The following is a 25,360-nucleotide window of genomic DNA, read 5'->3' on the forward strand; positions in this document are numbered from 1 at the left end:
TGGTGTTCACGATTTTGCCGGGCATAATGTAGTTCTTCATTAAGGATTTAAACATAATTTTTTTCGCCTTTCTTTCCCCTCCTCACACCACTTTTATTCAAATATATAGCTCCTAGGTTTTTGCATTGACTTTAGTAGACTGAGCAGATAGCTGCTGTAGTTCTTCCTGTATCTAGGATTTAGAGAATTTTCATTTGCAATCAGTTGCACTTGTTCTTACAACAATTTGTGTGGATGCAGCAGTGATGGTTTATCACTCTAATTGGTCCATGAGATGTACTTGATGTTTCACAAGGTTCTAGGAAGAGGAAAAAAATGTTTATCTGCATCAGACTTGTGGAGCCTACTAATGGAGTTTAATATCTATTTTTGCCATCTGTGAAAATGCATTATGGGTTATATTTAAAGTATTTTAAAAAACTGAAGTGGAATTGATCATTCAACTTAGTTACTGTCTACTAAGGCACTCAGGTGACCCTCTCAATTTGATTTCCCCTAAATTTCCAATTAATGTGCTTATCCTGGTACTTTTGATTTACAAAGAGAATTTACCGCCACATGATATTCATTTTATGGGAAATGTCATGTTGAAACAATATCAAGTAACTATATCTTTTAAAGAAAAATCTTGCATTAATAAAACTAAGAAACACAATGTAATGACATTTGTAAAATGTATCTCACAACTACCCCCAGATTAATAAATATTGAGGAAAAGGAAAGTCCTCAGTCAAGTAAGTTTAGAGACCTTATTGAATTGCTTGCTTTACTGTAAGATTCCTCAAGACATTTAGTATATGTGTTATAATTCTCTAAAAGAGACATAATTCATACCATTTTTCAAATACATTTAATATCAGAGCCTTCTATTTTGGAAGAAAGTACCACTCAGAGCATACTCTTGGTAAATCCTGAGCTATAGTAGAAGCCTTGGAATAAGTGATTAAGAATAGTGTCCTTTTTGGGGACTTGGATGAATCTGGAAACTATCATTCTCAGCAAAATGACACAAGAACAGAAAGCCAAACACCACATGTTCTCACTCATAGGTGAGTGTTGAACATTGAGAACACGTGGACTTAGGGAGCGGAGCATCACACACTGGGGGCAGTTGGGTGGGTAGGGGAGAAACAGTGAGGAGTGGGGAGGGAGGGGAAGATGGGGAAGGATAACATGGGGAGAAATGCCAGATATAGTATGCACCTAAAGTTAAATAAATTAATTAAAAAATAAATAAAAATAAAAGTTCTGCACATTTAGCAAAAAAAAAAAAAAATTAATATTATGATTCACAGTTTAAGAATTGTTGAACCTGGGTCTGGGCATAGTGGCTCATGCCCGTAATCCCAGCACTTTAGGAGGCTGAGGCTGGAGATCACTTGAGGGCAAGAGTTTCAGACCAGGTTGGGAAACATAATGAGACCCTCGCTCTACAAAAAAATTAAAACCTGGCCAGGTGATACTCTCTTGTAATCCTAACTGGGACGCTGAGGCAGGAGGATCACTTGAACTCAGGAGTTTGAGGCTGCAGTGAGCTATGATACCACCACTGCACTCCAGCCTGGGTGGCAAAGTGAGGACCTTGTCTAAAAGGAAAAAAAAATATCAATATTATGATTAATAGTTTAAGAATGACTTAACAAATATCTATATTCAAGTACACATATACAGAAAACAACCCCCAATTGATTAAGAAAATGACTTCCCAACCCCAAATTCTGTTGTGCAAGACACTGTTGAAGCAAGCTGAGGAATTCTACTTAATGTCTAAGAGTTTAATAATTTAGGTGGCAAAGAAAGAATTAAATAAATACATCTACATCATACCGGAATGACCATGGACAGAGAGAAATGAGACTCCTTTCTTCAATTGCAAATGGCTCTCACATCAATAATGATGGTAAGTTGTGCCAGGGTCCAATTAAAGTAGCCTTTATCCATAATTCAAAGTTATTATACTTTACTCTTTATTATGAGACTGTTTAGTTAGCTTTTATTTCACTTTAGGGGGAAAAGTATGAGAAATATTTCTTTTTGCTTTTGTGTTTAAGAATAGTGCCAGATTTTAATTTGGCTCAGGCTGCCCAATGTGAGGTCTGCCCTGGCCCTGGGAGGGAAATGCTGGACTCACTTGAGATGGATATTTCAGGGCTTCTCTTGAGCCAAGAATAAGAATCTCAAGTCAAGTGACGCGTGGTCTCATGAAATTGCTCCCAGAAGTTCCCCCAGCTTAGTGCCTGCTGCTCCAGATAAGAGAGATTCCATCACCCTTTGCCACACAGAGCCAGCAAGTTTCACCTTCAAATTGCTCTTTGCTCAATTTTCATATTTATTTCTGGCCCGTTTTAAATTAGGCATCTGACAGTTTCTTCCAACTGATCACATCAAATAGATTTTTTTTTTTCTGTTGAAAGAAAGTTAAAAATATCTGAAGGTAGGCCACTATGTAAAAGAATCCATTTTCATATTTTCACGGAAGTTTACAGCAAGACAGTTGTAATAGAAATGGAGAAGGGAGTAGGTAAGAAGTTTACTTTCTTTTGTATCTTTTGCATGGGAGAAAATGTTAGTGTATTTTTAGAAAAACTTTTTTGTTGTTGTTTTGGTGTGTTTTATGTTCAGTTTTTTTTCCATTTTAATTAATGTTCCTGTGAGTATAAAGGAGCCAAATGTTGCATTCATTTTTTTACTATCAATAATAAATAGGGATTTGGTGGCCTTGGGTTAAATATTTTTAAATTTAATTTTTTAAAAACTTTTATTTCAGGGGTACATGTGCAGGTTTGTCATATAGGTAAATAATGTGTCACCAGGGTTTGATATTTAAATTATTTTGTCTCACCAGGTAATAAGCATGGTACCCAATAGGCAGGTTTTTAGTCTCACCCTCCTCCCGCCCTTTACCCTCAAGAAGGCCCTGGTATCTATTGTTTTTTTCTTGGTGTCCACTGTACTCAGTGTGAGTGAGAACATGCATTATTTGGTTTTCTGTTTCTGCATTAGTTCACTTAGGATGACTGCCTCCATCTCCATCCATGTTACTGCAGAGGACATGATGTTCTTTTTCATGGTTGTGTGGTATTCCATGGTATATATGTACCACATTTTCTTTATGTCATCTACTATTGATGGAAATCTAGTTTGATTCCATGTCTTTGCTATTATGAATAGTGCTGTGATGAACATGTGCATGCGTCTTTATGGTAGAACAATTTATATTTCTTTGAGTATATACCCAATAATGGGATTGCTGGGTCAAATGGTGCTCCTGTTTCAAGTTCTTTGAGAAATCGCCAAACTGCTTTCCACTGACCAATTTACATCCCCACCAGCGGTGTATAAGCATTGCCTTTTTTCCACAGCCTCACCAGCATTATGTTATTTTTAAATTTTTTAATAAGAGCCATTCTGATGGGTGTGAGGTAGTATCTCATTGTGGTTTTAATTTACATTTCTCTAATATTAATCTTTTTAAATTTTTTTCACATACGTAATGTCAGACCTACAGAAAAGCTGAAGAGTTGCAAGAATAGTACAAAGAATTCTCATGTACCCTTCACTTGGATTTTTCAAATGCTCATAATTTAAAAATATTTTTGGCCAGGTGCAGTGGCTCTCAACTGTAATCCCAGCACTTCGGGAGGCCAAGGCGGGCAGATCACAAGGGCAATCACAAGGAGATTGAGACCATCCTGGCTAACACGGTGAAACCGGTCTCTACTAAAAATTCAAAAAATTAGCCAGGCGTGGTGGCACACACCTGTATTCCCAGCTACTCAGGAGGCTGAGGCAGGAGAATCACTTGAATCCAGGAGATGGAGGTTGCAGTGAGCCAAGATTGCGCCACTGCACTCCAGCCTGGTGACAAAGCAAGATTCACACACACTCTCTCTCTACATATTTATTTATTTATTTATTATTTTTTTAATGTGGGTGCCTAGTAGCTATATATATTTATGGGGTATGTGAAATATTTTGATATAGACATATAATGCATAACAATCACATCAGGGTAAATGGGGTATTCACCTCAAGCGTTTATTCTTTCTTTGTGTTACGAACAATCCAGTTATACTCTTTTAGTTTTTTTTCTTTGTTTGTTTTGAAATGGAGTCTTACTCTGTCGCCAGGCTGGAGTGCAGTGCTGCAATCTTGGCTCATTGCAACCTCCTCCTCCTAGGTTCAAGCGATTTTTCTGCCTCAGCCTTCCGAGTAGCTGGGACCACAGGCGTGTGCCACCATGCCCGGCTAATTTTGTATTTTTAGTAGAGACGGGATTTTACCATGTTGGTCAGGATGTTCTCAATCTCTTTACCTCATGATCCATCTGCCTTGGCCTCCCAAAGTGCTGGGATTACAGGCTCTTTTAGTTATTTTTAAATGTACAACAAATTGTTGACTGTAGCCAACCTGTTGTGCTATCAAATGCTAGATCTTATTCTTTTTCTGTACCCATTAACCATCCCCACTCATTCTACCCCTATCACCACTCACACTGCTCTTCCCAGCCACTAGTAACCATCATTCTACCATTTATCTCTATGAGTTCAGTTGTTTAAATGTTTAGCTCCTACAAATGGGTGAGAACACACAAAATCAGCCTTTTGTCCCTGGTTTATTTCACTTAATGTTTTCCATTTCTATCCATGTTGTTGCAAAGAGCAAGATCTCATTCTTTTTTATGGCTGAATTGTTCTCCATTGTGCATATACACCACATTTTCTTTATTCATTTGTCTGTTGATGGATACTTAGGTTGCTTCCAAATCTTGGCTGTTATAACTAGTGCTGTAATAAATATAGGAGTGCAGCTATCTCTTTGATACATTTGATTTCCTTATTTTGGGTATAAACCTAGCAGTGGTAGTCTCGGATCGTATGGTAGTTATATTTTCAGGTTTTTATGGAATCTTCATACTGTTCTCCATAGTGGTTGTACTAATTTACATTCCCACCAGCATTGTATAAGGGTTTTCTTTTCTCCACGTCCTCACCGGCATTTGTTATAGCCTGACTTTTGAATAAAAGCCATTTTAGCAGGGGTGAGATGATATCTCATTGTAGTTTTGATGTGCATTTTTCTGATAATCAATGACGGTGAACACCTTTTCATGTACTTGTTTGATATTTATATGCCTTCTTTTGAGAACTGTTTATTTAGACCTTTTGCCCATTTCAAAATCAGATCATTAGATATTTCCCTATAGAGTTGTTTATGCTCCTTATATATTCATTATTAATCCCGTGTTAAATGGATAGTTTGCAAATATTTTCTTTCACTCTGTGGGTGATCTCTTCACTTTGTTGATTGTTTCCTTTGCTGTGAAAAGTGTTTTAACACGAAGTGATCCCATTTGTCCATTTTTGCTTTGGTTGCCTGTGCCTGTGGGGTCATATGACTCAAGAAATCTTTGCCCAGACTAATGTTCTGGAGAGTTTCCCCCAATGTTTTCTTTTAGTAATTTCATGAAGTATTAGATGTAAGTATTTAACTCATTTTGATTGATTTTTGTGTATGGCAAGAGTTGGAGGTCTACCTTCATTTTCTGCATATGGATATTCCATTTTCCCAGCATGATTTATTGAAGAAACTATCCTTTTGCCAATGTATAGTCTTGGCATAGTCTTGTTAAAAATGTATTTAATATAGATGTATGGATTTATTATTGGGTTCTCTTCTGTTCCTTTGGTCTGTGCTTCTGTTTTTATGTCATTACCATGTTATTTTGGTTACTATGGCTCTGCAGTATAATTTGAAGTCAGGTAATGCTATTCTTCCAATATTGTTCTTTTTGATTATTGGGGTCTTTTGTAGTTCCAAATAAATTTTAGAATTGTTTTTCTATTTCTGTGAACAATGTCATTGGTATTTTGATAGGGATTTCATTGAATCTGGGTACTATGGACATTTTAACATTTTAACAATATTTATTTTTCCTATCTATGAACATCTTTCCAATCTTTCCTTTTTGGTGTGTTTTACAATTTCTTGCATCAGTGTTTTACAGTTTTCATTGAAGATATCTTTCACTCCTTTGGTTAAGTTTATTTCCGGACATTTTATTTATAGCTATTGTAAATGGGATTACTTTCTTGATTTTGACTGTTTGCTGTTGGCATATAGAAATGCTACTGATTTCTGTATGTTGATTTTTATCCAGCAACTTTACTGAATTTGTTTATCAGTTATAATAGTATTTTGGTGAAGTCTTTAGGCTTCTCCAAATATAAGGTCATATCATCTGCAAACAAAAATAATTTGATTTCTTTCTTTCCAATTTTCCTTCTCTTGTCTGATTATTCTAGCTAGGATTTCTAGTACTATGTTGAATGGCAGTGGTGAAAGTGGACATTCTTGTCTTGTTCCAGATCTTAGCGGAAAGGCTTTCAGTTTTTCCTCATTCAATGTGATACTAGCTGTGGACCTATCCTATATGGCTTTTATTATGTTGAGGTATGTTTTTTCTATTCCCAGTTTTTGAGGGTTTTTATCATGAAGGGATGTTGACCTTTACCAAATGCTTTTACAGCATCAGTTGAAATAATTATGTGTTTTTTTGTTCTGTTGATATGATGTATCACATTGATTTTGCATATGTTGAACCATTCTTGCATTCCTGGGATAAATCCCACTGGGTCATAATGAATATTTTTTAATGCGTTGTTGAATTTGGTTTGCTAGTATTTTGTTGTGGATTTTTGTATCAGTGCTCATCAGGGATCTCGGCCTGTTGTTTGTTTTCTTTCTTTCTTTTTCCTTTTTCTTTTCCTTTCCTTTCTTCCTTTCCTTCTTTCTTTTTTTACATTTTTTGATGTATCTTTGTCTGATTTTGGTGTCATGCCTCTTCGAATGACTTTAGAGGTACTCCCTCCTCCTCTATTTTTTTTGGAATAATTTGAGTAGGATTAGCGTTAGTTCTTCTTTAAATGTTTAGTTAAATTCAGCAGTGAAGCCATGGGATCCTTGGCTTTTCTTTGCTGGGAAACTTTTTATTATTGCTTCGATCTCATTACTTGTTATTAGTCCGTTTGGTAGGTTTGTGTGTCTAGGAATGTATCCATTTCTTCTAGGTGTATTATTGGTATATGGTTGCACATAGTAGCCTCTAATAATTCTCTGAATTTCTGCAATATTGGTTGTGATGCCTCCTTTTTCATTTCTGATGTTATTTGGATCATGTCTTTTTTTTCTTATTCTGGCTAACGTTTTTTTAATTTTGTTTATCTTTTCTAAAAACCAAGGCTTCATTTTGTTAGTCTTTTGTATTTTTTTTTAAAAAGTTATGTCTCTATTTTTGTTTGGTTTGGTTATTTGTCTGCTTGTTTTTGTTTTTTGGTATAGACAGGGTCTTGCTGTTTTACCCAGGCTGGTCTTGCACTCCTGACCTCAAGCCATCCTCCCACCGTGGCCTCCCAAAATGGTGAGATTACAGGCCTGAGCCACCATGCCTGGCCAATTTTATTAATTTATGCCCTAATTTCTTTTCTTCTACTAATCTTGTGTTTGGTTTGCTCTTGCTATTCTCATTCTATACAATGTCATTAGGTTACTTATTTGAAATTTTTCTGCTTTTTTTATGTAAGCACTTAGTGCTATAAACTTTCCTTTTAGTACTGTTTTCACTGTGTCCCATAAGTTTTGGCATAATGTGTTTGCATTTTCATTTGTTACAAGAAATTTGTTAATTTCCTTTTTAATTTCTTCATTGATCCACTGGTCATTCAAGAGCATATTGTTTAATTTCCATGCATTTGTGTAATTTCCAAAAGTCTTCTTGTTATTGATTCCTAGTTTTATTCTAGTTAGATCAGAGAAAGTCCTTGATATTGTTTAATATTTTGAATTTTAAAATACTTGTTTTGTTGCCTAACATATGTTCCAGACTTGAGAATGATCAATGTGCTGAAGAGAAGAATGTGTATTCCACAGCTGTGGGAAGAAATGTCCTATGAATACTTATTAGATCAATCTGAACTATAGTGCAGATTGTGATGTTTGTTGGTTTTCTTTCTGAATGATCTGTCCATTGCTGAAAGTGTGGTGTTGAAGTTTCCAGCTATTATTGTAATGATGTCAGTCTTTCTCTTTAGCTGTAACATTTGCTTTATGTTTCTGAGTGCTCCAGTGCTGGGTGCCTATATATTTGCAGTTTTTATGTCCTCTTAATGAATTGACTCCTTGGTCATTAAATAATGGCCTTGTTTGACTCTTCTTAAAGATTTTTGCCTTGAAATCCTTTTTATCTGATTTAAGTTTAGCTACTCCTCTTTTGGGGGTTTCCATTGTCTAATCTATAGACCTTATAAATATTTCATCATTTGTCCCAATAATGTCTTTTTTAACAAATGAAAATCAAGATTACATATTGTGTTATCGTGTCTCTTTAATCTTTATCACTTCCTTTGAGTCTTTGTAGTTCATAATATTACATTTTTGAAGCATTCAAGGGCAGTTATTTTGTAGGATGTCTCTCAGTTTCGATTTGCCTGGTATTTCCTTATAATTAGACTGAGATAATGTATTTTTGGCTTGAATGCCACAGAAGTGATTTTTTGTTCTCCATGTATCATATCAAGAGTCACATGTTGCTTTGTTCCAGCTTTAACCTCCATCACCTGTTTGAGGTGGTGTCTGCTAGGTTTCTCCACTATCAAGTTACTAATTTTTTGTTTTCAATTAGTAAGTATCTTGTGAGGAGTTATTTTGAGACCATGTGAATATTCTGTTCTTTCTTACATATTCATCCATTAATTTTAGCTTCAATGATTCTTGCCTGGATCAATTAGTATTATATTGGTTGCCAAATAGTAATTTTTAAAAATTCATTGTTCCTTCTACATTTATTAGTTGCCTTTCTACCATAAGGAAGAGGTCTCACTTCTCTCTTGTTTGTGTCAGTGTAGACTCATGAATATTTATTCTGTGGGCTATAATTCTTTTGGCTAATTACATATTTTGATGGTCAAATTATCTCAGATTTGTGTATATATACACACACATATACATACATATACACACCTAAAATGTATGCAGATACTCACTGGTCTTTGCTTTTAATGTAACCAATTCCTTTTCTCTTTTATACAGTGGCAATCCTGGAACAGGTGTCATAGATTATGAATTGTATGTTCTGCTTCTGCACATCCATTCACTAATCATACGAACTTGAACAAATCTCTTATATCCTCTACTTCAGCTTTTTCTGTGTTAAAAATTAGGAAATAAATGAAGGTGATCTAAAAGAAGCTTTCATTTCTGAAATTCTGTTATTTAATGAGTTAAAATATTTGTAGATATAATATTTTTGCAAAGTTTTCAGAGTCAAAGTACCTTAAAAAGAACTTCAAAGCCACAAAAATCATTAGAATTTAGTTTTAGAAGGTACTTTAGAAATTATCTAAACTGTGGCTACTGCAACTAAGAAACTGAATTTTTAATTTAATTAATATAAATTTAAATAGGCACATGTGGCTGGTGGTTACCCTACTGGACCGCACAGCTCTTGAGAATAAATGACATGCCCCATGTTACATGGGTTCTAGTGTCAGAAGCAAAGCAGGATCCCTTTGGATAGTGCACACTCAAGTAAATTGACTAAACCAGCCTAGGGAGGAGACAAGGCCACTCTGCAGGATGCCTTACATTCCTTTGATGTACAGAAAAGATTGGACCACAAAGATCACTGGATGACAATCCATGCTGAATTGTTCCACAAGCTTTCTACTTAACACCATGCTTTCAAAAAAGAATGTACATGTGGAGTTGGTAGTATTTAGGCAGAAAGAGAGTGCAAGACACAATTTGATGCTTTTATAGAAGGTACGTTTCAGCAGAAAATGATGAAACATACGTACCATCAAGAAGCAGCAGGCTGCGCTCATAAAGGAAGGGAAGTACACCCCTTCACTGCCACTTGGGCAAAGAGGATCCTAGACCCCGAGCAGAGCTGCTCCTGATGGCTAGAGGCTAATTTTCATGTTCTCTCTTCTCCACTGGGAAGATTGTGTATAGAAAACTTCTTTGTCAAAGTATGTAAAAATCAAGGATTGCTGCATCCTAAAAAATACAAAAATTAAACCAACTTTCTCATATACCTTTCATAACTAATTATAATTTTGATACAAAAACTCGGTCATATTTGTCTGTCAGCTTTATAGTAGATTATTTAAATCACAGGAAGTGGAACATGATGTTGTATAGTAGTATGTTTATCATATTTAAAAGAAAGTTTAAAGATCAACACATCAAGAAGACTGATCTGCTCTCAGTAGTTAATAGTAAGAGCTGTAATCTGAGAGCGTATTCCGTGTAATTATTTTCAGTAGAAATGCCTTTGTTAGAGAATCTACCATACTACTGGCAAAATTTATATTAAAATGGTAATATATTCTCTAAAAATGCCAATTCTCCTGTATGTTCAATTATATCATTTATGTTTACAACCTTTTATAAATGCTATGCCAAGATTTGTGTTTGATTTTAATGAGACTATGCAGTACATTTAGATAGGAACTCACCTATAATGTTGGGAAGAGAGTAAATTGGTAAGACCTGTCAGGAAATTATTTTGGGTGCTAGGTATTAAAGCCCTAAAGCTATTCCTACTTTTGACCTACTAATTCCCCTTGCAATCTAATCTGCAGTTAAAACTTTATGTATAAAGTCATAGTAAAAATTGAAATAACTTAAATGTGTAGAAGGTGAATATAGCTAGCATATTTGATACATCTATGAAGAGCTTTTATTGACATGGAAAGTAATTATAAAAATTTTAGATTGGCCAGGTATGGTGGCTTATGCATATAATCCCAGCACTTTGGGAAACTGAGGCGGGCAGATTGTTTGAGGTCAGGAGTTCAAGATCAGCCTGGGGAACATAACGAAACTTCATCTCTACCAAAAACACAAAAATTAGCCAAGCATAATGGTGTGCATCTGTGGTCCCAGCTACTTGGGAGGCTGAGGTGGGAGGGTCACTTGAGCCCAGGAGGAGGTTACAGTGAGCTGAGATCATGCCACTGCACTCCAGGCTGGGTGACAGAACACGGTGCTGTCTCAGAAAAAAAAAAAAAAAAAAGTTTTAGATTGACATGAAGCATAGAAGACAATATTTATAGAGAAAACAATGTAAACTATAGAGAAACAGTGTGATCACATCTTTGTCTATCATATTGTCGCAGACTTTTACCTTTTGATGCGTCTTCTTTTCGTCTTTGATTCTTTTCCTCATGCTTGTTTGGTGCTCAGGCCGCTCTGTTGGAATAGTACTCAGCCAGCTGCCAGGTGTCATCCAACCCAATAACAAGCCCTGTCGGCACTACCTCCAAAGTATATCGCAGCTGGTATCTATACTCATTTCTGGTCTAAGCCATATCTGCTCTCTCCCAGTTATGACATCAGTGACTGAAGTGGACTCACTGCTCTACCCTTGCCCCTGCCACATACACAAGGACCTCCAGTGAGCCTCTACATGGCTGCCAGAGTCACCTTTTAGACTAGTAGGACAGATTTTGTCACTCCTCTTCTTAAAGCTTTATACCCGCCAAAGGTTTCCCATTGGTGTTAATATAAAACCTTTAACTACAGTTCCCTGCATTTGTTCTTTCTCACCACACTTTAACCCAGAGTGGCTTTCTTTCCACCCTCTTAATACTCATTTTCACTCAGGCCTCAGGGTCTTTGCCCTTACTTATCCCTTTGTCTGAAGCACTCATTCTTTGGCTTTTAGAATTGATGGATCCTCCTTAACCTACTTCGTCAGAGAGGCCCCCCCAACCACCCCTATGCACATCTCTTTCTCTCACCTGCAATATTGTTCTCTTCATAATATTGATCTGGTTTATTAACCTGTTCTCATATATTATCTGTCTCCGTCCAGTGGATGTAAGAGTCTTAAAGAACAGCTCCTGGAACACAGCAGGCATATGGTAAATGAGAAGCTATTACATGAATCACCACCATTAATTAGGATGAAGCAATAAGGGTTCTCTTTGGTAAAATATATCACAATTCTTCTTAAATGTTCCTAACCAAAGATCTAGCAATTCCTCTTGAGGAATTTACACTTCGATATTGATGAGGTTTGTACAACAATATAGGCAGCCTTGCTTTATAACATTAAAAAATTGGAAAGAGTCTAATTTTGGGAATCTGCTGCATAAGTTAGTGTTTTCTATACTTCAGTATTATACAGCCATTAATAAAGGCATTTTAGAAACATACTTTTCACATAGAAGATATCAGCGATCTAACAGATTCTAAAATAGTATTACATGGAAGATCCCATTTTTATATTGTACACATGTACATATTTATACTCAAAAAATCTACAAGAGCAGATAGTAAAATAATTATAGCAGCTGTGTCTGAACTTTGAGATTGCAGCTTGTTACTGTATCCCAGTGCCACTGGAACTGACTCATGCTGGAAGGTAGGCCATCGCAGTTCGGGGCGTACAGTTTAGGCTTCTGTACACGGAAGACTCTCAGGGACCAAGCAGATGAGTCTGATAACCCTCCTCTTCTGCTGTAATGCTGTTAGAGACGGTTAATCAATGTGTTTGTAGCTTCTGCAGAGAGAAGACAAGCACTTCTATTTGGGCGAATTGAGATGTCCTTTAGGGAGGGTGAGGGTATGTGCTTTGGCTCTTGATGTGTTTGGAAGATTTAACAGAGATGATTGAAGAGACATTTCAGGTGGAAAAAAGAGCCAGCATGAAAGAAGGAAATAGAAAATGAAATCATGAGTCATGTTAAAGGAATAGCAAGTGCATCCATTCTGTCAAAACCATTGGATATCTGGAGTGGGGAATCATTCTTGCAAAGTAGATGGAAAGACATTGCAGTGACCTTGATTTAGTGGGCACTTGCAAGATATGATCTGAGGAGGGGAATGATGAGCTACTTGAGCTGTTTTTTGTAGGGAGACGAATCTGACAAGTTACAGGAATGAGTTGGTAGGCTAAAGCCAGAAGCAAAGTGGTAACACTAGTTTGAGCCTAGGCTGTTTGCCCAATATGTCAAGTAGGCTGCATGCAAATTAGGTTATGAGAGAATAATTTTTTCTTTGGGGTATGTTATACTTGCCTTTTTCCTTCCCTCTATTCCCCAACTTCATTGTGACATTGCTGGCTGCTACTCACTGAGGAGAGTGTAATGTCTAGGGCCAGTGGTTGGGAACAATGAATGAATGTCATAGCCTGGGATATACCAAAAAGGAAACATCAAATTATATGTGTTTTTTAAAGTCAAAGATATTTTGTACAAGAGTTTCTTATACATATGGATAATATGTTTTTGTTCCCCATCATAACATAGGTATTTTAGCCCCATATTCTGAAGGCAAATAACTGAAAGATTACATTGATTTGGTTTAAGGAAATTAACAAATGTCCCTATTGAAACTAGGTCAAGTTCCTTATTTTAATTTCTAATCTAACATCAGACTCCAGCTGTCAAGCTCTCCCATTAATCCTCTGTATCAGTGAAATCCTCTCTGAAATGCATTGTAATTAATTTGTAGGAATTGGCAGCAAAAGGTAGAGAGTTCAGATAATATTTGACTATAAGTTTCCTTTGTGAAAGGGGACAATTAAATCTTCTAGAAGTTGTAAAAAAAAGTGCTTGAGAAATAGTATTTTGGCAGAAATTCTTTCCATTGAAAGAAGCAATTGAGTCTTGGTAGCAACTGACTCTTGCTAGAAAGAATCCAGCATTTGACCCAAGCTGGGTTTCAGCCCCAGTAATCCAGACTGGACAACCTAATTTTGCTGAAATATTCCATAAGAACTTTTGCTTCAGTCATAAACATTTAAAAGTGACTTCATTGTAATTATTCTTAAACCAGTATGAGTCTCACAAGTGCCACAGGAAAGCCAGTCGTAGCTGGTGATATGCCTGTAGTAAGTATAGGAAGAAGAGTGGGAAGGCTTGATTACAGGTGAGTAGAAAAGTATTAATATAGAAAACAAAAGTACCACTTGTTATAGTTTTGTCTGCTTTTGTGAAGTTTAGATGTTTCTGCAATTGAGGACTGCGTGCAAGATTCCAGGGTAATGTAAATTCAGATTTTGAGAAAGAATCACATGCAGGGTATGTCTGTAACTGAATCGAGTGAGTATCTCCTAAATAAACAGCATGGGTGGCTTTTGTCACTGTCCAAGGTACTATAAAACTGGGGCTAAGAAATATACCCCAGCAACTTCCTTTTCCAGCATCTTGAAGAATATATCCTCTAGAGACTCTCTAAAGGAGAAAGAAGAGAGAATAAGATAACTGTTGAGATAGAAAGTAAAGTCCAAGTGCCAGATTACATCGTAAATGTTAAAAACAAAGAGTCCCCCCCAAAGCTCCACCTATTTTTACCAATTTCTGACTTTTATTATTTTAAAAATGTGTTTTTTAGGGATGGTGGTTTCAGTATGTTGCTTAGGCTTCACCTATTACTTTTTAAACACAAAAACAATGGAAAATCAAGAATCAAGGGAGTCCAGAGCAAGTGGTGTGCTGCAGTACCCCTGAGTTGCTATTGGGATTTGAAACAATTCAGATGTGTTTAAGTAAGACTCACTATGAACAAAACCAACTTGCAGCAAATAACAGTGGGTGACCTGGGTCCTTTAATAATGTATACTATATGTGTGCTTTTAGCTTTCAGCAAAAAAAGCACAAACTTCTTTACAAAATGAATCTCTGCTTTTAGTTTTCTGTAACCATAAATAAAACATAAGTGAAATCTGTTTCTCAGCATTTCTCTCTTAAAATAGCAATAGCCAAGCTCCTCAGCATTTATGTTAGATAAACATAATTCTACCAACACCAAGAGTTTAAACTGTGTCATTTTGATAATTATGATAATGAAATTTAATGTATGTGATTCTAGTGTAAAATTATGGAAGTCTGCAAGAATTTTTTTTTAAATTCTTATAAATAATGAGAATGCACTGTAAGTGCAATTTTTTTTTTTTTTTCAGACGAAGTGCTTAGCCTATCTATATGCTTTCAGTTATCTGGTGGAACAACTAGATCTTCATCTTTTTCTTTTTTTTTTGAGACAGAGTCTCCCTCTTGTTGCCCAGGCTGGAGTGCAGTGGTGCAACCTTGGCTCACTGCAACCTCCTCCTCCCGGGTTCAAGTGATTCTCCTCCCTTAGCCTCCCAAATAGCTGAGATTACAGGTACCTGCCACCATGCCCAGCTAATTTTTTGTATTTTTAGTAGAGATGGGGTTTCACCGTGTTGGCCAGGCCTGTCTCGAATTCCTGACGTCAAGTGATCCAACCACCTCAGCCTCCCAAAGTGCTGGGATTACAGGCATGAGCCACCACGCCTGGCCTCATCTTTTCATTTATATATTCACTGTCACACATACACGAAAACACACACACACACCCTCTACTACTCCTACCTCTGATGTGGTCTAAGGAATACAAAAGAATGCAGGAGGACACAATTCTCTGTGGAATAAAATTTTGTTAAAAGCAAGCAGAGGAGGGTGGGGAAAATGAGATGTTGGCCAAAGGGTACAAAATCTCAGGTTGACTAAATTCTGGAGGCCTACTGTGTAGCATGGTGACTATCATTAGTAATATTATGTTTTATGCTTTGAATTTGCTAAGAGAGTAGATCTTGTGATCTTACCACAAACACAAAGTGATAACTATGAGAAGTGATGGAAGTGTTAATTAACTTGATGATGGTAACCATTTCATAGTGTATAGGTAGAGCACTTCCTTGTGTTGTACGCCTTAAATATATACAATTTTTATTTGCCAATTATACCTCAGGAAGGCTGGAGTGGAGACAGTAAGCAGGAATGCTACTAGATATCTCAACTTCATGGAATTCTTGCTGCCACTTCAAATTCCTATTTTACAAAAACCGGTTTCTCTTTTGGTAGCCAAAAGTTAAGAGGGAGAAACAGGAAAGAGGAAAGAACAAAGCGGAGCAAGGTGTCAGATTGCAGATTTGATGAGAGAGAATCAGAAAGGATGTGAGCAGCCTCCACGTGTTACCAGCACAAGACCAGGCTTTCTTCAGTTTCGAGGGTAGCAGCATAGACTTAAGATTGAAAGAAAGAGCTGGTGAAGTCATGAACTTGACCAGAGAGCAGGGTTAGAACGACTCTAAAGAAAGCAGGTAGGCGGTGAACAGGAAATGAATCGGTGCACAAAAGGGGAGGACGTGGCTACTCAGAATTTTCCCCAGACTCCTCTGTAGTCAAGTTTATAATTCACCAACTCCCATTAAAAAAAAATGTTTATTGTATTTTATATCTGTTAGGGATTATTGTATGATCTTGACTTGAACAATTTTTTATTTCCCCTTGATTTCCATTTCTTTACATTAAATTGTAAGTTAGCAATTTGGGCTTCATCTATCTGCTAGTATCCAGCACTGATGTAGCTTTGCTATACAATATATTGAAAATGAAACCAGGCCAGGCTCACACCTGTAATCCCAGCACTTTGGGAGGCTAATATGGGAGGATCACTTGAGCCAGGAGTTTGAGAACAGCCTGGGCAACATGGCGAAACCCCTTCGCTACAAAACAAAACAAAACAAACCCAAAAAACTGGGCATGGTGGCATGCACCTGTGGTCCCAGCTACTCAGGAGGCTGAGGTGGGAGGATCACTTGATCCCAGGAGGCAGAGGTTGCAGTGAGCTGAGATCACACCACTGCACTCCAGCCTGGGTGGCAGAATGAGACCTTCAAAGAAAGAAAGAAAAGAGAAAGAGAAAACAAGCAAGCAAGAAAGAAAGCAGGAAGGAAGGAAAGAAAGGCAGGGAGGGAGGGAAAGAAAAAAAGGAGAATGAAACCAAAAGTAGAGTGATAAGCTGATGCCTTAGTCTTGAGAAAGATGCGTGGGTTTAGGATCATGCCTCTTTCTATGACAGTGGCCATGCAGTGTACAGTTTAAGATGATGCATAATTGATAGTACCCACTGCTCCATGCACTGGGACAGAGAAATTGGCTTGAGCCACTTGTCATATACAAAACCCTTAATTCTCTTTTCTCTCTTGTTGGCATTCAGCTGTTTTTCTGGATGAATTCATCACCATTAGTTAAAAAAACAACTCTTTTTCCTAAGGGAAGAGTAGTACATTGTCTCCACACAATGTCCTCTGTCTTTCCCTGCCTTTCTTCTCTGCTTGTGGTACCAGTCATTTCCCATCAGCAGGCAGCACTGGCCTGAATGCCTTTGTTGCTTGGAAGTGAGAAGTCACCTCCTTACTTAGAGGGAAGGTAGATGCTGCAGTGGAACGTAGTGCAGCCGTTCCTAGCTCAGGAGACTTCAGCTTTAAGACGGTGTGAAAGTGATATGCGTTCGGTAGAAAACACACTTTGAGTACCCATACAACGATTGTGTTTTTCACTTTGGGTACAGTATTCAATAAATTACACGAGATATTCAACACTGTATTATAAAATAAGTTGTGTGTTAAATGGTTCTGCCAATTATAGCTTAATGTCAATGTTAGCACATTTAAGGTAGGCTAGGCTAAGCTATAATATTCAGTAGGTTAAGTGTATTAAGTGCTTTTTCAACTTAGGATATTTTTAACTTAGAATGGGCTTATCAGGACATAACCCCATTGTAGGTCGAGCAGCATCTGTATAGGAATTAAGAGTCTGTCACTTATCATCTTCAACAGTTCTGCATCTCAGTTTCTTCATCCGTAAAACTGGCATCATAGAGGGTTGTTGTGAGATTAGTCCAGTTCATATGTGTGAAAGCCCTTAGAATAATATCTGACACATAATAGATGATCAATAAGTTTCAGCTGCCATCCACAACAAGGAATTATCCAGTCTAAAATGTCAGTATCAGTACCTTAAGAGAGGAAAAAAAAAGTATAACCAAGATGGACAAGCCCCGCCCACAATGTATTGCCCATGTCTGTATAGGCTACTTTTGAAAATGGAGTAGGTGGGGAGTGGTGATCATACATTCTGATGCTGGGTCCCTGGGGCTGTAGGAGTGATGCTGAGTTGGAACTGGCACTTCACTGGCTCCTCCTAAGGAGTCTGTAGTTCCAAGGGTGTCAACAAGGTTAGTTGCCAAGTCCAGTGCACGCGCTTGACTCTCACACATCTTAGAAACCATGAGTGGCCAGTCTCTGTTGGGTCAGGTCCAACTTCTTGAACGGGCTAGTTCAGAGGGGTTGGAAGGTTTTATTTTCATCTAAAAATTTTTCACAGTGGGCCCACTGCTCACCCAAACTCATCAAGTTAATTGGTTTTAATCAAAGTTTTCTGGTCCCCAAGTCACACGTTTTTCAGTGCTGTGAGGGCCAGGCAAGGGTTTAACCTGATCCTTTCTCCTAGGTTCCCACTCTATGATCCTAAACAAAAAGCCCTTTTAAAGATAATTACAAGTCAAAAGTGTGGTAGGCATGTTGAGTGCACAGTTTACAATGCAATATATCACTGACTAAAAAAAGATAAACTCTGAAGACCTATGTTTAATGCATATAGAAATAACTTCTAAAACTTTAGCATTTAAATTCACTGTTTCTTCCTCTCCCCTGTGAAAGCCTTCGTAATTATTCAAAACTTGCTAAAGCAAGTCAAGTCTTTGGACCTTCTGAACAGGGCAACTAAATGGCATTCCATACACTTTCTCAGTGACTCCATGTCTGTTCTCAGCAGTGAAGGGAGAACAGAGGTCACTCTGCCTGACTGATTTTAAACGATCGCCTTTTTCAGATGCTTTTGGTATGGGAACGAAATCAGCCATAACCTTCAGAGTTTTAAATGTCATTGTTAATGCATCAGAAAACCCAAAGACAGAGAGTCTGGAGAAATTGTATGTAACATTTAGATGATTTTGGTGAACAATTAAGTTTTTAGTGTATGTTTAATGTGCATTCTGTTTGGGGCCTCTGAGTTTGAATCCCTGAGACCGAGGTGATATTTAGCAACCATTTCTTAACCAGGAAAAGCCTCCCCTACTCCCAGCCCATAGCCATTTGAGCTTCACTGGCTTTTTTGAACAGAAGCCTTTCTCAGTTTGTGCTTGGTTCAGTGAACACGGTTACTGTTTAAAAACAGTGGCTGTCGAGTTGTATGTCTCACCACCCTTTGCTCGTCTTCTGAGCTACCTCAAGCTGTGTGAGAGATAATACTTGGCATGATTAAACTGCCCCTTCACTGATATTTGGTCTTTGCCTGGCTGAGGACGCAAAGCAAGAAGAGGAAGACATGCAGATATGTTGCAGGATATTCAAGAAAGAAGGATTTTAGCATGGAAGACACTAAACTGGACCGTAAGTTCTTGGGCTCAAAATGTGTTTTGAAAACCTTAATAAGGACATTTAAGAATCAGGCAATCTTTAAATCCATTTTAACAAATTAATACTTGTAACAAGTAGAAATACAAAGTAGGAAATCTTCTAATAGATTTTTTAAAAAATCTTTGTTTTAATGTTCTTAGGAAAAGGAGTGGGAATTTAAATAAAATGATCTTTGTTATATAAACTATATATTTATACTTCTGTCTTCATGTCCTAGAGCCATATGTTAGTTTCTATGAAAATTAAAGGCAAACCATCATCATTCTCTATTTTCTATATTTCTTTCTTTACAAAAAAAAAAAAACAGTGAGAAGCTGAACGGTAGCAAACTATACAAACATATGCAATTATGCTGCTGTCCAAAAAAAATTTCAGTATATAATTTATTCGTAATGTTTTAGCCCTCTTAATATTTGTATCCAGATCAGATCAGGATTTTTGAAAAATGATTGCTTTTCTATTTAGAGAGGTGTATTTGGGGAGTGTTGTTGTTTGCTTATTAAGAAGAAAGATCACATTTCTCTTGCCTGCTTATTGGTTTTTTATTTTGTTTTGTTTTTGATCAGAAACATTATTTGTGCCACCCAGTTACGTCTTTCTTTCCCAGAATGCTTTCATTTTCATGATATGTTAACAGTGAGTCACATGTGGGCTTTACAGAGAAAACTACAGGCATTGGAACCTTACAGACTACTTTTCGGAGATTAATTTTTATTACCTTATTTCCTTTTCTTTAAGTTTCTTTATGTGGGTGTTCTACTAAGTTTAATTTTTAGAATAATAAACTTCCTTTATTCACTAAGTTATTTGCCTTTTAAAAATAGAAATCTTTATTTTCACAGATAATATTTGCAAATTTGTATTATAAAAGCACATCTCCTTCATCTGATATAGGAGAGATACATGAGTTAGGAGATATATGATATAGGAGAGATACATGCTGCCAGTATCCAGCAATTGTTAGAAGATGGGCTAGTGTGAATAAGTGGTTTGCTTTTGTTATTTTATGATTATAAAATATAGAGTGAGGGCAGCATATTAGAAATATTGAGGGGGTTGAATCTGAATTTTCCTTTTAGCTCTGCATTTATTGGTTATGTGATTTCAGACAGGTTATTTATATTCTGCAAGTGTGTCAGTATCATTGAACAATGGAATAATCTCAAATGTTCAGAATTGTATATACGTTAAAGGAGAGTAAAAATGCCTTGCCTAATATTTGTTCACCACCTGACTTTCCATTTTTTTTTTAAACTTTTAATGATTCGATTTTATGGAGATGTATCTTTCTTTGCAGAAAGCATGTTTACATATGTTTTTAAGTATTAGAATAAGACGTAGTTGATGCATAAGCACTGGGTTTCATTATCATTTGGATGTGTTAAAATAAGTTTGCTTCTATAAGATGAAATAGAGATTACTCAGTAAGGAAATTGGATAAATGTCCAATAGAGAAATTTAAAATTGAGAGAATGGTTTTAAAATCCAGATAACTGGTCAGAAACTCTTAGATAAGTGGCTTAAAAATACTCAATTTCCATATGCTTGATTTTGGTTCTAGTTTTCCAATTTCCTGCAAAAGTAGAAAACATAGTAGCTTCATGTTTCCATAAATTCAAATTTCAGTGTAAAAACCATACGTTCTTTGGAGTGGAGATGCAGGGGGAGCTGTCCTCTGCACACTTAGCACCTGTGTGTATACTCGACATTTGGCAGCTCTGCCACTCATTAATGAAAGTCCACACAGTTGTGGGAGCAGAACCTGTTTTCACCATCAAGCTACTGTGGAATAATGAACAGTAAGTTACACATGACCCCCCCACACACACACCCCGAGACAAAACTTGCTCTCTGTTATTGTTTGGCCTGACCTCAGCACTTTTCACTACCTGATGCTTTAATGTTTATTGTCTTTCCTCATGCTAGAATATATGCTCACTGAGGGCAGTGAGTGTTTTCTGTTTTGTTCATTGCTGTATCCCAAGCACCTAGAACAGTCCCTGGCAACCAGTAGGCAGTTAATTATCAAATTAATGAATCCATCCCTAGTTTTCAATAGGACAGCAAAGTAGGAGAGACCACACCTACTCTCTTTGTAAAAAGACAAAACAAAACGACAAAAAATGATACAGTTTTATATAAAATCAGGAGTCTCACTGCCGTAGAACATGCTAATTGTTTTCGTACAGTTGTCCTTCCACCCACGGTTCCAAAATCCTCAGTGCATGCCTGAAATGGTGAATAGCACTGAACCCTGTATATACTATGTCTTCTATGCATATACACCTGTGACACAGTTTAATTGATAAATTTGGCACAGTAAGCAATTAACAACAATAGCTAATGATAAAATAGAACAGTTATAACAGTATAATAGGAGTTATGTGAATGTGGTCTTTCTTTCTCTTAAAAATATCTTATTGTACTGTACTCACCAATTTTCAGACTGGCCGAACACAGGTAATGGAAACTTCAAAAAGTGAAACCATGGATAAGTATAACTACTGTGGTTGACAGACCATGGCTGATTTGTTCTAACTTTTGGAAAAGAAAGTCAACATGCAATGTTAATATCTTCTGTTATCGTAGATGATTCAAACAATGTTTTCAGCAGAAAAGAAAAAATCAGGAAGTTTTCTTCCTACTAGTTAAATCGAGTACTCCAGAAAGATAATTTCACGGTGAAATGCCAGGTCACAGGCTGAATAACATCTCTCCTTGTCTGAAGCCTGGGTGAGGCCAGAGTTCTGCTCAGCCACCTCTGGAGGGGCAGCACCTTCCACATACACTATGAAGGTCATGCTGTGTGGCCACCTCAAGCTCCTTTACCAGGAATTTTATGGTTGGCATATTTTTTAGAAGCTGCAAATCTTGTTAAGCAAAGCACTCAAACACTAGCTGTTCTCAAACTTACATTGCCTCTGTACCTTTACCAAGAAGATGGAATATTGTACTTGAAAGTCAAAAAACCAAATTTCAAAACTCAGCTCCAACACTTAATATTTGCCTGACCACAGCCAAATCCCATTTCACCTCCCTGAGCCTCAGTCTCCCCCTCTTTAAAATGGCCTTAATTTAAGATGATCAAGTGAGTTATACACAAGAAAAGGATCTATATCCCATAAAGCAAATTATACAGTGTTACTCACATATAAACTAAAAAACAATGCAAGTTCTTTCCTTAATAAGATTGTAAGTTTTGACTTTCTAGTCCGTATTTGCCAAAATATCACTAAAGGGGAAAAACACCCAAGCAAAACAGTGAAAGGACTAAAGTAAATTTTGAAAAAAAAAAAAAAATTTGGAAAACACTGTACCATAGTAGTTAGGATAATAGATTTTAAAGTCAAATTGATGTGGATTTTATTCATAATTTAGCCATTTATGTTGACAAATTGCTTCTTTGAGCCTCAGTTTTCATTTCTGTACAGTATGAAGACTATTTCCTAACATGCGGTCTTTGTGCAGTCTTACTGTCAGCAATAAATTTAATGAGACAAGGTATTTAAAGCACTTAATACATTCTGAAACATAGTAGATATTCAATAAATGAAAATTGTATTTCTGGTTAGTATTTTAATTCTTCATAAATATCATTGTGTATGTGGTATGCCTTTTAAATGATATGGGACCAAATTCTTAAGGTGTATTAATTGACCACAATTATGCTGCATAAAAATCTGGTGGAAATTTCCTCAAAGAAAATGATTCTTTGATTTCCAGTAACTTTTACTTTTCTGAGCCTTATGATTTTAGCATAAGTCATCTTTGAAACATGCATCAATAAAATTAAAGAATTTTTGTTTTTGTTTTTGTTTCTTTGAGATAGTATCTCACTCTGTCACCCAGGCTGCAGTGCAACGACACGATCTTGACTCACTGCAACCTCCGCCTCCTGGGCTCAAGCGATCCTCCTAACTCAGCCTCCCTAGTAGCTGGGACTACAGGCATGCACCACCATGCCCAGCTAATTTTTGTATTTTTATTAGAGATAGGGTTTCTCTGTGTTGCCCAGGCTGGTCTCAAACTCCTGAGCTCAGGTGATCCACCTGCCTCAGCCTCCTAAAATGCTGGGATTACAGATTTGAGCCATCACGTCCAGCCTGTAAAATTAAAGTTTTAAATACCATCATCCACTCATCAAAACCTCCTGAGACCTCAAAGTACCTTCAGTTAAATGGAGTTTAACTTTCCCTCCACATAGGTATTCACAGGCAAAAGTACACTAGCAGGGGCATATTAAGGATAGAAGTTAGAGATTCTTTTTCAGGGAAATGTGTTGCTCGTGAATCTGCTATGCTGTCCAGGCAGAGTTGTTCAAGTTTAAACATAAAAGTCTGCTGTGTATGTTCTAGAAATGAGATAAAATGAAAGAACTGGGAGAAACTTAAATCAGGAAGGATATTGTGATGGTAATACATACTGTCACACAACCTAAAAATGCTCCAGTTCTGAGATTTACCATTTATAGTCTAAGATATAAGTAATACATTAAAAGCCCTAGTCCTTTCTCGTAGCATTTCACTGAGTCATTCTCTAGTGACTAGTCTCTGAACTGAGATTGTTGTACTGAATTGCAAGCCCTGGTATACCATCTTTTTTTTTTCTTTTTTAAGAGAAAGATCTTACTATGCTGCACAGGCTAGACTGGAACCCCTGGGCTCAAGTAAGCAGTCCTCACCTCAGCCTCCTGAGTAGCAGGGACTACAAGTACGTGACACTCTGCCTGGCTTGATATATCATCCTAACAATGTAATTTATTTGTTTTTAATCAGATCTTGCAGGTGACATAAATAAATATATTTTAAGTGAACTGCAACCAATTGGTCTTTTAAAACCTAATGTTTTTAAATATGTGAGAATATGGGCTTGAATCATTAGCATATGACTACATATCATAAATAGGAATTTTCCTACTTTTTAATACCTAAGGCAGTTTGTTCACAAAATCTAAAACTCCTAATAGTGTTTAGAGAGGAAACCCTAAAGCATATGAGTAAGTGTCACTATATTTCAGTTACATGTGTTGATCTGTAGCTTTCTTAAGAATACCCCAAACAGTCCTTAAAAGCATCAGTATTCTCAGAGGATATTTTTTTGAAGGCGTATTTTGAAAGATAATGCCTTAATCCATTTTCTGGGTTATAACCCATTAGGTTATATAAATGTGTTTCTAATATCTTATCACAGACAATAAACTCACATGGCCTGAATAGCAAGTAACATGTGATGAAGGACCAAGGAGAGTAAATGTTAATATTTAAGCTTTCCACTTACTTGATCCAATATTAGCAATGCAAAGGTTTCATGATTCTCTTTAACACAACAGCTATAAAATAGTCAAAGATCAACATTTTTATATGTTTTATTAAGCCTTCTTGCTTTGAAAATTTGAAATTTGCATTTTTACTTTTCTCATAAATGAAATACACAATTTTTGTAAGTATTCAATAATAATGTTTCAGTTATGGTCAAGGTGAAACATAAATGTGTTATTAAGGATTTTTTATTAGATTCAAATCAATAAGCAAAAGCTGTTTCCATACATGAATTGTAGCTATTCATAAGTGAGAATTCTCTTAGTTATAAAACATGGTGTTTGGAGTTTTCTTAAATACTTCTTAATTATATTCTTGATTGTGTATTTTCTTAAATATTTTTAAAGGTATACAATGGGTGTTAGGAATAAGATGGAATATTCTCTATTATGTCAACTGTATAGAGGGTTTTAAACTTTTTCTATTAAGTTATACTCTATAACCAATAGCAACTGAGTTGATTGAAATCCTGTTATTGGAACTTAAGAGTTCCATATACCTTAGGACATATATAATGGAAATGTTGTGTTCTCAGTGGGTCTAGTGGAGGGCTGTATTTCTCAGGAACTATTAAGCATGCTATGGGTTTAAAGCAGTTAATTTAAAAAAAGTCTTCAGATGCACTCTGGGTGTTGCTTCACTGTGGTGTTTATTTTGACGGCAACTCCACAGCTACCTCAACCCAAAGGAAGAGTCTAGTCCCAGGATGGCAGATGAGGCTGCATTCTACAAGTCACAGCCCAGG

The 25,360-nt window shown here is 36.6% G+C and overlaps 1 protein-coding gene across 16 annotated transcripts in view; it reads left to right on the forward strand.

The window, feature by feature from the left end:
* MAP7 (microtubule associated protein 7) overlaps positions 1-25,360 on the forward strand; it is a 193,320-nt gene that overhangs the window by 60,406 nt on the left and 107,554 nt on the right. Inside the window, exon 1 of one of the 16 annotated variants that reach the window (XM_010343034.3) lies at positions 1,154-19,270. The exons of 14 other annotated variants lie outside the window; for them this stretch is intronic. In XM_010343034.3, coding sequence (XP_010341336.2) covers positions 19,249-19,270 — 22 coding nt within the window. In that variant the 5' untranslated portion in view covers positions 1,154-19,248. Of the gene's footprint in view, positions 1-1,153; positions 19,271-25,360 lie in introns of those variants that run through there. One more of the 16 variants, XM_003932473.4, reaches the window with a different exon arrangement.

Source organism: Saimiri boliviensis, chromosome 4 (genome assembly GCF_048565385.1).
Source record: "Saimiri boliviensis isolate mSaiBol1 chromosome 4, mSaiBol1.pri, whole genome shotgun sequence".
Taxonomy (NCBI): domain Eukaryota; kingdom Metazoa; phylum Chordata; class Mammalia; order Primates; family Cebidae; genus Saimiri; species Saimiri boliviensis.